The sequence below is a fragment of the Amblyomma americanum genome, chromosome 1 (assembly GCF_052857255.1).
Source record: "Amblyomma americanum isolate KBUSLIRL-KWMA chromosome 1, ASM5285725v1, whole genome shotgun sequence".
In the NCBI taxonomy this organism is placed as follows: Eukaryota; Metazoa; Arthropoda; class Arachnida; order Ixodida; family Ixodidae; genus Amblyomma; species Amblyomma americanum.
In genome coordinates this window covers 195,626,407-195,639,367 of record NC_135497.1, presented here as the reverse complement: position 1 = coordinate 195,639,367, position 12,961 = coordinate 195,626,407, and the positions used below count along the sequence as shown (strand labels likewise).

The window sequence follows — 12,961 nt, the reverse complement described above, 5'->3', positions numbered from 1 at the left end:
TGAGATTCACTTGGATAAGACTTCCCCTGTTTGAATCTGCACCAAACCCTGGCCAATCCCCCACCGTGGGTATGTGCCATCATCTTTCAGGCAACAACAACAACTCCGTGGAGTTCACGAGAGATAACGGATGCATATCGTGTCTCATATACGATGCATCCATTATGTGCCGTGAACCGCGCGTCTCACGCGTATACGAGTTCGACGCTCGGAGCGCGCGCATATGCCGATATACGATCGAGCAGAAACCCAGAGGTGCGAACGAAACAGGCGTCGTTAGCAATCGCTGAGCCTGCAAGAGAAAAAAGCAAAGATATACAATACAGCTATAGCTGATACCAGAGGCGATGATAGATGCCGCCAGGAGAAGCACGACAGACTCTTCGTCGTCATCTTCGCTGTCAAGGGGCTCACTCCGGTCAACAGCATCGGTGAGCGCAGCAAGAGTAGCGACCTCTTCGCTCGACATGATGAAAGTGACCAGCAGACGACGCAGCAGACGACGCAGCAGACGACGCGGACGCCAGAGCCGGCTACTCGCGGTTTCCGGTGGCTGTTCACGTGACCATGACGCGACTTCCTGTCAGGCGCTAATTTGCTGGCTGCCAGCGGCATAGACGGGGCGCACAGTCAAACCGCGCGGCTCAGTTGACAGTTGCAGGTATCGTTGAAGGTATGTTATTTTCTGTAGAAGCACTGCTATGACTTACTCGCATTTGTTCTTTTTTTCTGTTCAGTGCATTGATTATATGTTCTTTTTCTTGTGCATTATGACAAGATGTCAAATTGACATGTTTTGTAGCAATGTCAGCGAAGCAACCGTAGAACTGACTGGCTGTCATGCAAACACGCTGCTGTTTCTTCCCGCCATGTAGCGTGGTAATGTTTATACTCAAAGCGGTCTTACGTGCATGTTCGCGACTTGTGAATGTTGATGTGCCTTTTGCAGGAAACGCTTGTTCCATTGAAAATTGTTAGGCCTATAGTTTCAGAATAACGTTAGTCCTAGCGGACCAGTTTTTTTTTTGTCCCTTTTGATGCGCGTTGTCCTGCCCCTGGCCTAGTCCAGGGCTTCGCCCGCCACTGGATTTCCTCTCCATCGTTTCCGAAAGGCTTCCGAAGCACGTGGATACCATCGGCATCACGGCCTGAAGCGGCGCGGCGCCTCGCTAACCCTAACGCGCCGCGCCTGCACCTCTTCAATGCAGCGTCTGACGAAGCCCCTGCAGCCCAGACCCACTGATGCCGCCACCGCGGGGCCTACTCCAACCGCCCACGCCACCGCGCAAAATCCTGTCGCAACCAACACTGTGAGCGACGCTGGGAGCTCCGGATCGCCGGCCGCGGCGCAGCCGGCAGCGTTCGTCGTCGCCGCAGCGTCCACTGCTAGCCAACTCCACGCTCTAACACCTTTGGGCCCATAGACGCGTCGCAGCCGCCTGCGTTCGTCGACGCCGCCGGTGCCGCCGCGCCTACACCAGCCACATTACCCGCTGACACCAAGACCTGCAGCCCGGCACCAGCGTCGCAGATTGCGCCTCAGGCTGACGATTCGTCGGCAGACATGGACTTCTTGGCGTCCCCGGTAGACGACACTCGATCCCAGATGCCGCCTGTAGTTGGCGTTCTGATGCAGAAATGTTGCACATAATTTATCGAACGAGGATAGACTGGTTACTGCAATTGCTTCGCTTGAACAAAGAGAGTGGGAAAGGGCAGAGAAGGTTGCTCGTGGCACGTCGACAGGACCAGATGGTATTCCGATTGTGTTAATAAAGAAGCTAGGACCAAAATCCAAGCAAACATTAATACAGGTAGTGAACAAAATGATAGTGGATGGCAAAGCCCCCGATGAATGGCGATTAAGTAGAATGAACATGATGTATAAGGGAGAGGGGGACAAAGCTGATGTAAATAACTACTGTCCCATAACAGTGACATCTGTGGTTTACAGGGTGGTGATGCAGATTATAAAGGACAGACTGCAGGCTTGGGTGGAGAATGAGCGGGTGCTAGGGGAGCTACAAAATGGGTTCCGGAAACAAAGGAGGTTGGAGGACAATCTGTTTTCATTGGCGCAGTGTATAGAGATTGCTGAAGAGGAACACAGGCCCGTATGGCTAGCATTTCTGGATATTAGGGGAGCCTACAACAACGTTATTCAAGAGTATTTGTGGGACATACTGGGCACATTGGATGTGGAAGATGGAGTAATTAATCTTTTAAAAGATATATAAAGGTAACAGAGTGCTTATAAAATGGGAAAAAAAATATATATCAGGGCCTTAGAGATAGAGGGGGGCTTAGGTAAGGATGTCCTCTGTCTTCTTTGTTGTTCATGTTGTACCTGCAGGGGTTGGAGACCAAGCTAGAGAGGAGAGGACTAGGCTTCAACCTTTCTTTTTTCAAGCAACGAGAATGGATTAAACAGTCATTACCGCGACTAATATACGCGGATGACATAATTCTAATGGCTGACAACAAGGAAGATTTGCAGAAGTTGATAGACATATGTGGTACAGAGGGAGATAGATTAGGTTTCAAGTTTAGTAAGGAAAAATCTGCAGTTATGATAACTAAATGTGTTCTGAACTTTTTCTTTCCCCCACACCAGCTAATGTCAAGTATTTGAGTTACAGGCTCCTAACCGACCTGCAAGTTTTTTTTCTCGTGAAAAATTATGTGCCACCCTATTCCTAACAAATCTAGTTATTTGAAAGAAATAGTTGCCTTTTTGAAAACTTGGAAGTTAACCCCTGTTGCCACTTAAGTCTCTGTTGCCTTTGGTTTGGCCGCCGCCGTGTGCAGTCCATAGAATCAGTGTCTCCGATTTTCTTTGTGCCCGGCAATTCGCCTTCAAAGCGCCATCACATCTAGACTCTTAGTGGCTATATGGGTGCGTCACGTGAACAAGGTTGATTCTTTTTGGCACGTGCATGCTCTTTATTCAAAGCACACCATTAGGGAGATGTTTGTTGCAGCGGTTGTAAATGTGTTTGGTGCTTGAGTTTGGCCTGACCAGTACGCGCTCTCATGTCAACACATGACTGAAGTCCTCTGAAATGTCTTGTTGTGTTCTTCTGTGCAAGTCTGGAAAAAAAGAAAACTGCAGGGCTATCTTTCCACTTAGTGCCATCTGACATCGAGTTGCGAAAAAATAGCTCTCCACGAGTGGTGGGACACTGAACGATACATCGGGCTACACTAAGATGTGTAGTCAACACTTCAAAGAAGCTTTTATTGAAGGAAAAGGACAGCTGAGAAAAAGTGCTACACCCTCCATTTTCAATGACTACTCGCAGTACTTGCAGCCAAGGGTAATACGAGGGCAGAGCGTGATGAGCATAAACAAGAGAGCCTGTTCTAAAGAGCCGATGGACATTCCTGCAGCATCCACATCGAACTTTTTGCCATCTCAAACTGCTATATGTCGCAGGCTGAAAAAATGAATTTGCAGGCTGAAAAAATGAATTTGCTGACAGAACATTGAAAGAGAATCCAACTCTCCCTAAACCACGCGCAGCGTTGCTGGATCATGCAGTTCAAACTTTCTGTGCATAAAAATTATTGAAGTGCAAAGACTATCATGAGGAGATGCGCTGACTAAAACTGGTAACATTTATAGCTGTACGTTTCTTGAGGCTTGTTTAGGTAAACTGTGTGTTCAACATCCCCGACAGACAGGATGTATATCGGTACTTTGCCAAGAAGCCACTCTTGAGGAAGCACCCAGCTGAACCTCATAGTGTAAATGATTTTCTTATGCATTCGCCTGTTTCAATTCCAATGAAAGTGTCACAAGCCACGTTGTAAGCCCATTTTGTACACTGGACTGCAGTGCAGCAGGGATGCCATCGGGACTTTTTTGTTGGGGCGAGCAGCTTGCTTGTGATGCATAGCATCTAATTTGCTGTGCGTTTTGGTGGGCAGCGAGCGGGACAAGTTTTGGGTCTGCATTCGGGAGGTGTGGTGCTCGATCCCCAGTGCCGCCGGGTCATACAATGGGTACAAGCTTTGCCCTGGTCTGGTGCTCGGCTTATTTAACGTGAAATGCTTTGGAAATGGGTCTGTGGCCTCACCTTGAGTAGAAGAAAATACCTTGTGACATGGTGCTCTTTGGCTACAGATGTCCTTGCGCCATAAAAATTCATCAAGTTTTGGGTCCAGCCACTCACCCTTGTATGTTCCTGGCTCCATTTTTGCCTGTTCTTTGCATTGACCACGTCTAAAACGCCCGGCATCACATGCAAATACAAGCATGTCTTCGCACGTATATGATACAAGCAAGCGTGCGATGAGTGATGGGGAACCCTGTTTTGGTGGTGGTTCCCTGCGACAGTGCCTCGTGCTGACGCTTACAGCGGTGCTCTTCTGATTCTTTTTTCTTTTGCCGGGCACTGAAAGAATATAGGACACAGTGATTAAGGGTCTGTCAAGGAGTCTTGACGAAAACATGCTGAACTCCAGGCAGTCATGCACAGATAGCGGCATTCTGCACAGTTTCATACAATCATCTCGCGGGAAAATGGGCTCTGCAAGCATTCATCCACGACGGGAGTGTGAACTTGATATTTAGCTTGAATAGCGTTAAGCTGAAAATGTAGATTCATCTGAATTTTTTTTTTCCACCCGTCGTGATGGCCAGCATTCAGTTGCTGATCCCAAGGTGACGGGATCAAATCCCAGCTGCAGCAGAACGCAGTGCACAAGCAGCAGAATGCAGTGATATCAGTGCACGTTATAGAACCCCAGGTGGTAAAATGAATACGGACGCCTCCGTTACAGCATCTTTGGTAGCCCATGTGCAGCTTTGGGACTTTAAACCCCACATACGATATTGTTTAGTGTGCAAGTGATGGTGCTATAATTTGAATGGCTGGTAGACCTGGTGGAAGCATTCCATCCTGCGCCACTGATTGCATTTGTATCATAAGGTTTCTTTTTTTTTTTTTTCTGGTCGGAGGGTGGTGGTGGGAATTGTGATTACAGGTTATGTATAACAAAAGAACTGTAGCGCAACCAAGACAAACACAAGACGGAGATTGGTTAGATGAAGTTTAGCGCCAGTCCTGTGTGCCTCTGTCTTGTGTTCGTCTTGGTTGCGCTACAATTCTTTTGTTACAGAATGCACCATCTAGCCCAACAAAAAGTTCTAAACAGGTTATGTGGAAGGAGTCTCTTTTTGTGATGTGCTTTTTTTTGGTAATTTTTTTCTACATGTGTAAACCTGAAGTGTAAGGAATGTTAACTGTTACAGTCCTTTGTTTTAAGAGCACAATATGGGCTGTATGGAGTCTTGTGCGTGCTTGAAGCACTGACCTGGCAGAGCTTCATGTTGACATTCCTAAAATGTGAGCTGTGTTACAGGGCAGCAGAGAAAAGAAATGGGTCCACATATTTGTTAATATTTCATTCCATCTCCTCATGAGCAGTGACATTTCTGCTGTAATGAGAAAAAACATTTGAAATCTTGGATCTCTCTACTGCTGTAAGTTGTGTTTGACTGCGAGCCTGTATTGTTAGTTGTGCTTGCAAACAATCGATAGCTACATAGTAAAGCATGTTGCCTGGCTAGCTTGTTTAGAATCTTGAAACTTGGAAGAAAACCTTGGTGCAAAAAAAATCATACACAAAAGATACAAGGAGACGATGGACAGGCGCCTGTCCCTCTTCTCCTCGTCTCTTTTGTGTATGTGAATTTTTTTGCACTAAGGTGTTTTTCCAAGTTTCACAATAGCTGCAGCAGTGTTTTTTTGGTTTAGCATCTCATTTCATGTTCTAATTCTCACATGTTTTTAATTATGAATCGTGTAAAAAATCTGACACTGGTGCATGTGACCAGTTTTGCTGATTATCTTGCATTTCTTTTGCTGTAAATGCAGATGCAACGAAAGATGTCCAAAGCCGAGGCTCTAGCATCCATTCTTGGTAATGAATTTTTATTATTGTTCAAATTTGTTGTCAACACAAATTGTAGGCTTAGATTGCAGCAGCTGCAGCATTAATATGCTTTCATGCAGCCTACCTTTCTGTGCCATTAATGTGCCATTAATGTTGTATTTCTTTGGGTGATTAGGACTATCCAGTTGTGCAAAATATGTCTTGTGAAAAATTCTTCTGTGGAACAATGTTCATCATTTTATTACTCTGTTTATGCCACTTTGATTTCGAGGGGGAGGCTTCAGTAAACTCTTGGAAGAATATGTTAGTATGTGTGGAGTACAGACCTACATCTTTTACCTAAGGATGCTGTGCCAACAGGAATTCTCCATATCAGGGTTGAGTGTAGTTGCCACTTTGATGAATGAAAGTAGGCTTGCAACTGTGGGAGTCAACAACAATGGCCTGTGCTATGCAGGTGACGACAGTTGGGGATCATTTAATAATTTGTGTTTTTATTCGTTTTACTTGTTTATTCCAGTCACAAGGGGGGTAAGAAAAATATTTAATAATAATGAGGCAACAATCTGGCATACTTTGGGGTAAAGGTCATGTTAGCCCCTTAACCAAGGAGTGCGCCCCTGATGATTAGCCCTGGGGAGTGCATCTCAAGAAGCACTTCGTAAAAGTGAAGTTGAACAGTCATTGCATTTCGTAACAATTTAGTATGGTTATGTAGATATTGCGCCAACTTCATCTTATGATTGGTGAATGGCAGACGTGTGAGGATGGGGCAGCTGATTTAAAACTTAACTGCAGTGGGTGGATGGAGAGTTCCATTGCAAGAAATGATCTTGCTTTTTCACATTGATTGTGAGGGCAATGTGCTGCACAGAGTGGTGCAGTTTCATTGGGCTTTAACATTAATATATTCTACTTGTTGAATATATTAGCCTGCTATGGTAGAAGGTTGCACCAGGGCTCATTGAAATGTGATCACATGCTTAGCAACAGGCTCCCAGCCACTGACTCATAGTAGTCGTGCTTGTAGTCAACTGATGCTCTTAGGCCTAAATTTAGTTGTAGGGTACTATGTTATGTTATTGACATGTAATTTTTGTGGTTATTGTGGAACAAAAGGTTTTTCCTGTGACTTTCTTTGCTCAGCTGCTCATGGTATTCGAGGTCCACGAGGGCTTTTATCAAATGCAGTAAGTATGGAAATTCAAGTAAGCATGCAAGTATAGGTATCCTCAATTTGGCTGCACTTTCTGCACCATTTCAAGAGGTGCAGCACTGTTGCATTCAATTTGACAATGCAGCCAGTGCCACCTGCACTTCAGCACTTGATTTGACTGCATGCTGCACGAGTTCTTCTGCACGAGCCTCCCGGCGAACTCTCTTCTCATGCACTCATGCAAGTAGTGCAAGATGCTTGGCATGCCTTGCATCTAAGTCAACAGCATGGGCTTACTGTCGGCGGGGGCTTTTTATCAACCTGAACGTTTACTAGGATGTCTTTCAGGTTTGTGTTGCATCTGTATGTTACCCTTGGTGCATCGGGAAATATTGTCTTGGGACGATCGTTGCCAGTTCCTTTCATTGCAATGCATAGTGAAGGTGGTCTTTCATGGCATTCACAGTAGGTAAAAGCATCTGTCTGTAAATGTTTTCAAGTGATAACTGTTGCTTCAGATCACTGAGGTTGGCTGGTTCCATCTTGAGAGCTTAAATTTTAGCATATCCCTGGAGGAAGAAATCAAGAGTGTCATAAATGGGGCAACTTATAGAACTCCAGGCTCTGGTTTGGCCACACCAAATCCGTTGGTAAGGAAAGATTTCGTCCATGAATTGGCCACCTGACAAAGGAGAATGCGGAGGTGCCCCATCGTGCAGGAGCCACATTTAAGTTTGTCAATGAAGTAAGGACAAGCAGTACAGCTGTCATAAATGCAACATCAAAGATTTGCTGACTGTTGTACGTGGTGCTTAGACTGATGTAGCCAGTGTGGATTCTGATCACACCAGTAATGGCTGTTGTGCAATTTGACATTCAAATCCCTGCGAAATTGGGCTTCATGAGTAAAAGCGCTCTGTGGACAAATTCCTACTCCTTGTCGCAATGAATCAGGTACAAGTTGAAAAAATTGAGGCGCTTTTTCAAGTCATTTCGTGTCAGTTCCTGGTGAAAACACGCTTGTTGCGAGTGGTAGCTCTGTCTTGAAAGTGACCTTCAAGCTGAAGCTGGGCTGGCTTCATACACGCTGTAAATGTTCCTGTTGCTTGCTTCCGGCCTGACAGGTACATATGCTAGGACATCGATGCCAAAATCATCGGTTGTACTGTATGGTCGCTTCCTATTCTGAATACGGACTGATCCGGTGGTCCTAAATCGGTGAAATATGGATACAACTCTGGAGTAGGCACGCAATGGTCGGGATGGTGGGCAGAGTACAATCTGAATGCCAGCTCTGCATCCATTTACGCATTAACATAAGCGAATGCAATGTCCACTTTCTCAGCAACTGAGTATTAGAGTTGTGTGGCCATTCCTATAGTCCACATGCTATGGCATTGAAGCATTTTTTAGAACGCTGTTTAGATGCCGTTCCTGCATTTCGCGTAGTGGTCAGCGGCACAACATGCGACCTGACAGATGGCGTGTGCAGGCTTGTGACAGGTGGCATGTCGACAGGTAGTAGCAGAGTGCTTGCCACCTGCCACTGCGAGAGCAGAGGAATGTACAACCGGGAGGTGGCTGCCACGGGAAGATCCCGGAGGGTGGCTAGCAGTGTAACGTGCCACCTACTAGCAATGGCAGGTGGTGTGTGAAGGGCTGCGCTCAAATTTCGCATTACAGTAGAACCCTGCTGTTACGTTCCTCACTGCTGCGTTTTCCCGGCTGCTACGTTGTTTTCATCCGGTCCCGGCATAGCTTCCATAGGATCCAATGCATAAGGATAGCGTCAGGCGGCCAGCGCGGAAGAGAGTCAACATTGCCAAGGACCTTGGTCTCGCACCCTCGACGCTTGAAGCATCGTCTCGAAATGTGCTGAGATAGAGGGAAATGCCGCGCTCTTCGGCCCGAAAGCAAAGCAGGCTCCGCAGGTACATGCGTCGCACCTCACAGCGATGCTGACAGCAATGCGGCCTTCCAGGCTATTGAGAAACACGTGGTGATTTCTAGCGAGCGAAAGAAACGGCAAGCCACCATTCTGGACTTTTTTAAGTCCTAATCGCACTCTGTGGAAATAAATTGTTCAAAGTTGAAACTTCACTTTTTTCATTCATTTTCGGAGCTTTCCTCACAGTTGTGTTTTCCCGGCTGTTACCTTTTTTTTCCCCAGTTCGCTGAAAAACGTATGAACGGGGTTCCACTGTACCTACTATTGTAATCATCTGTCAATTCTTTATATGGATGAGGTTACACTTTCATACAATAAAGTAATTTGAGACACTGTCATTGCAATGGCAGTGTTGCATGCGCTCTTCTAAAACAGGCACCTCAAAGGTAAACATCAACAGTTTTTGTGAAACTGGCACTGCAAGCCACAAGAAAAGCTGCCTAATAGCTTGAGCCACTGCCACACAAACCCTCCTAGCAGAGTGGATGAAAATTTTCTTTGTCTCATGTGGTACCCAACACGGAGTGATTATACATGGAACAGCAGCTCAACCTAGTAAATAAGTGTGAATCGATCGTGACACCTCACAGCTAACCCGCCTGGTAGCCACATTAGAGGTGGCAGAAACAAAAAAGGGAAATAAAACTACAGTAGCAGCTGTCGGGGGGGGGGGGGGGGGGTCTCGGAGTCTACGGTTGTGTAGCTGGGGATGACTATTCTTTTTATTTTGCCAAGCAATGAAGCTAAAGGTAATGTTTGCTACAGTCTAAGCTAGGCATTGCGGCTCCCTAGCTGGGGAAATTACCACAGACATTTGGAATTGGGTGCCGCAGTTGTAGGAACACAGCATCAGCAGATGTTGCGTTGGCGCTAGACTTCTGGCGCTCCTCATGCGCTGTATTTTGGTTTCTTGCGGGAAAAAATTTTTCTCCCGCTATGTCAAGCTCGCCAGGAGAGACATTACACACAAGTTAATCTGGATTCCGGCCCATGCAGGCATAGAGGGCAACGAAAGGGCAGACAGCCTAGCTCGAGAAACCACGTTCCGAGCCGGGCAGTCGCATGCCCCGGAGTATCGCCCACACACGTGTGAGGGAGGATGTACAGACATCCTAAACCTACACAGGGGGACGAGAGCTAATAACCCCCACCGCATAAAGCCCTGATGAAAGAGGAAGCAACGTTTTGGCGCAGACTGCAAACAAACACCTTCCCAAATTTATACATCCTAAACAAAATGTACCCGACGCAGTACAGAGATACCTACCCCTGTTGCGGGGCCACACCCACACTCTACATCACATGGGAATGTAAACGCAACCAAACATACCACCAACACAATAACCCGAGTGCAGAGCAATGGGAGAGTCGGCTTACCAGCTGCGAGCTCACGGCCCGAAGGGCTTTAGTGCAGCACGCAAGTGAGGTAGCTAGGCTCAGTGGAGCCCTGGAATAGGGGCCCAACCTTGCTTAAGAAGAGGCCTCAAGTCGCCAGCGCAGTGAAGACGAGGGAGGCCTCGAGACGCCAAGCCCTTGAAAGCACCCAAATAGTTTCTCTCTCTCTCTCTCTCTCCCGCTATAAAGCTTTACAGAATGATTTACTTTTCATTTTTAAAACTAATACGGCATCGTCTCCCCTGTGCCTACGAACTCTCCTCTAGTAATAATCTCCCAACTTTCTGGTTATTTTTTTTTTAAGTATTCTTTTAAACACCCAGTAGTTGTCATGAAAAACTGGTCTATATGCAAAGAAGCTTTCCATCTCATTTTTTATGGCTTGGTTGGCTAAACAACTGTTCATTGTAACTTTGTGACCACCTGCTCAGTGTGCTTTGCTTGTGTGTTCACTCTTGAACTGAGCATGGCTACTAATGTACAAAACATTTTTGGGCTAATGGGCAGGTAGCATTTGAAATTTTTGTTTTAAATAAAATATTTCTTTCCTGTCATTTAACAATGCTGACCACTGTTGCCCTAAGTTGAAGGTTGCTTAACAAGGGGAGGTACTGTTCGCTACAAGCTTCCTGGCTGGGTCTATGGGTATATGTTCAGTATGCGACAATATTGGGGATTTGCACTGATGTGGGCAGTAGGTGTTGATCTGTCCCCAATGAAATAGTGCTCATTTTTTGGCTACAGATATGGGAGATTAGTACAGTAAAACCTCGTTAATTCGAAATCGCTTAATTCGAACTTCCGGTTAATTCGAACTGACGGCCGGGTCCCGGCAAAGCCCTGTGTATTTCAATGGGTCAAAACTCCTGATAATTCGAATATGCCGGTATCCACGTCGGTTAATTCGAACTAGGTGCCGATGGCTGGCATTGCTCCTCGCATATAGAAGTCACCTCATAGCAAATACAATGCGCTGAAAATTTAAAAAAATGCAGAATGATGAGAAAAAAAATAAGCCAGCACGCATGTCAGCACGCACGAGGTGAGACGTGAATTTCGTTGCCCGAACCAACCCTCCGGTGCATGCCGTAGCAGGTTTTCGCTGCCGGAGCGTCGAAGCGCGGTCACGCGGGTAGCCACCCTACCGCGGGCGCCGCCTATGCTCCGGCCACGGTGGCTCCGGCTCAAGCCGTTGCAGCAGGTCAACTAAAGGACTACCTTGCCGATTACTCGCTCAGCGATGTGTTCAATGCAGATGAAACCGCGCTTTATTTTAAGTTGCTGCCGAACAAGACTGTCAGTTACAAAGGCGACACGTGTTCAGGCGAGAAGAGAAGCAAGAAAAGAGTGACGGTGTTGGTGTGCGCAAACGCGACTGGCACGGAACGGTGCCGCTTGCTAGTTATAGGCAAAGCAGCGAAGCCTCGCTGCTTTGCCTATAAAGAGACTAAAAACTCTCCCTGTTGATTATACTTTCAACAGAAAGTCGTGGATGACGCGAGCAATTTTCACGGATTGGCTGCGCACACTCGACAGGAAGTTCGCGGCACAGAACAGGAATGTTCTGTTGTTCGTCGACAACTGTTCAGCCCATTGCGACATCAGCGGACTGAAGGCGATCCGTCTGACATTTCTGCCGAAAAACACTACGGCTGTGCTGCAGCCTATGGACCTTGGGGTTATTAAAAACCTCAAAACACTGTACAGGTGCCACCTCCTAGAGCGGATTCTTGTGTGTATGGATAGCCGCAAATCATACGACGTCAATCTCCTCGGAGCCTGCCACATGCTGGCAACATCGTGGAATGCTGTCAAGGTGGACACAGTTGCGAACTGTTATCGAAAGTGTGGCTTCATTGAAGGCCCAGAAGCCTGCGGCACGGCAGAGCTGGATGCTCAGTGTGATGACTCCGTCGCGCTGCACCCTGCCTACGCTGCTTTATCGGAGGGTGTTGACTTCCAGAGCTTCGTAGACATTGACAGCGGCGTGGAGACATCGGGGCCGTTAAGCGATGCCGAGATTATTGAAGCGGCCTGCGGTGACCAGATGCCGCACAACTCCGGCGCGGCGAGCACAGCTGACAGCGACGACGAGTCCGACGGAGGCGACGATCCATTGCCACCCCCGAGTGCACGTGAAACAGCGTCAGTACTTGATCTGGCTGCGCGCTACTTCTCCGCCGATGATAATTCGGACGCTGCGTTGGAGCTGTTGGGCAAGTTGCACACGATGCTTGTCGAGTCACGGCAAAGAAAACGAAAACAAATGCGCATCACCGATTATGTTTCTCTTTGATATGCTTTGCCAATCTGCTGTTAATAAACATGTTTTTGAAGCATAGTGTCATATTTAATCATTAAGCTTGCTGCTTACGCGAATGCATTTTGATGTTAGCTCCAACCGCATAAACAAGTTAACTTTATTTCCTTCGACATTCGGGCTCTATGATTTTAATTCGCGCAATCGCCCGCCGCAAATGTGTAGTACCGCGTAGTAAGAGATAACGATCTCAGATATGCCTGTTTTAGCTTCGGCCCGTGCTGCCGGCCGTGATGGCCGC

General features: G+C 46.9%; 1 protein-coding gene across 1 annotated transcript in view; it reads left to right on the top strand.

The window, feature by feature from the left end:
* The first annotated feature begins 589 nt into the window (after positions 1–589).
* Positions 590–12,961, top strand: part of LOC144114453 (serine/threonine-protein kinase 31-like) — a 152,922-nt gene continuing 140,550 nt past the window's right edge. The window contains exons 1-3 of the mRNA XM_077648197.1: positions 590–673; positions 5,883–5,928; positions 7,048–7,091. Of these exons, the coding sequence (XP_077504323.1) occupies positions 5,883–5,928; positions 7,048–7,091 (90 nt within the window). The 5' untranslated portion in view covers positions 590–673. The remainder of the gene's footprint in view (positions 674–5,882; positions 5,929–7,047; positions 7,092–12,961) is intronic.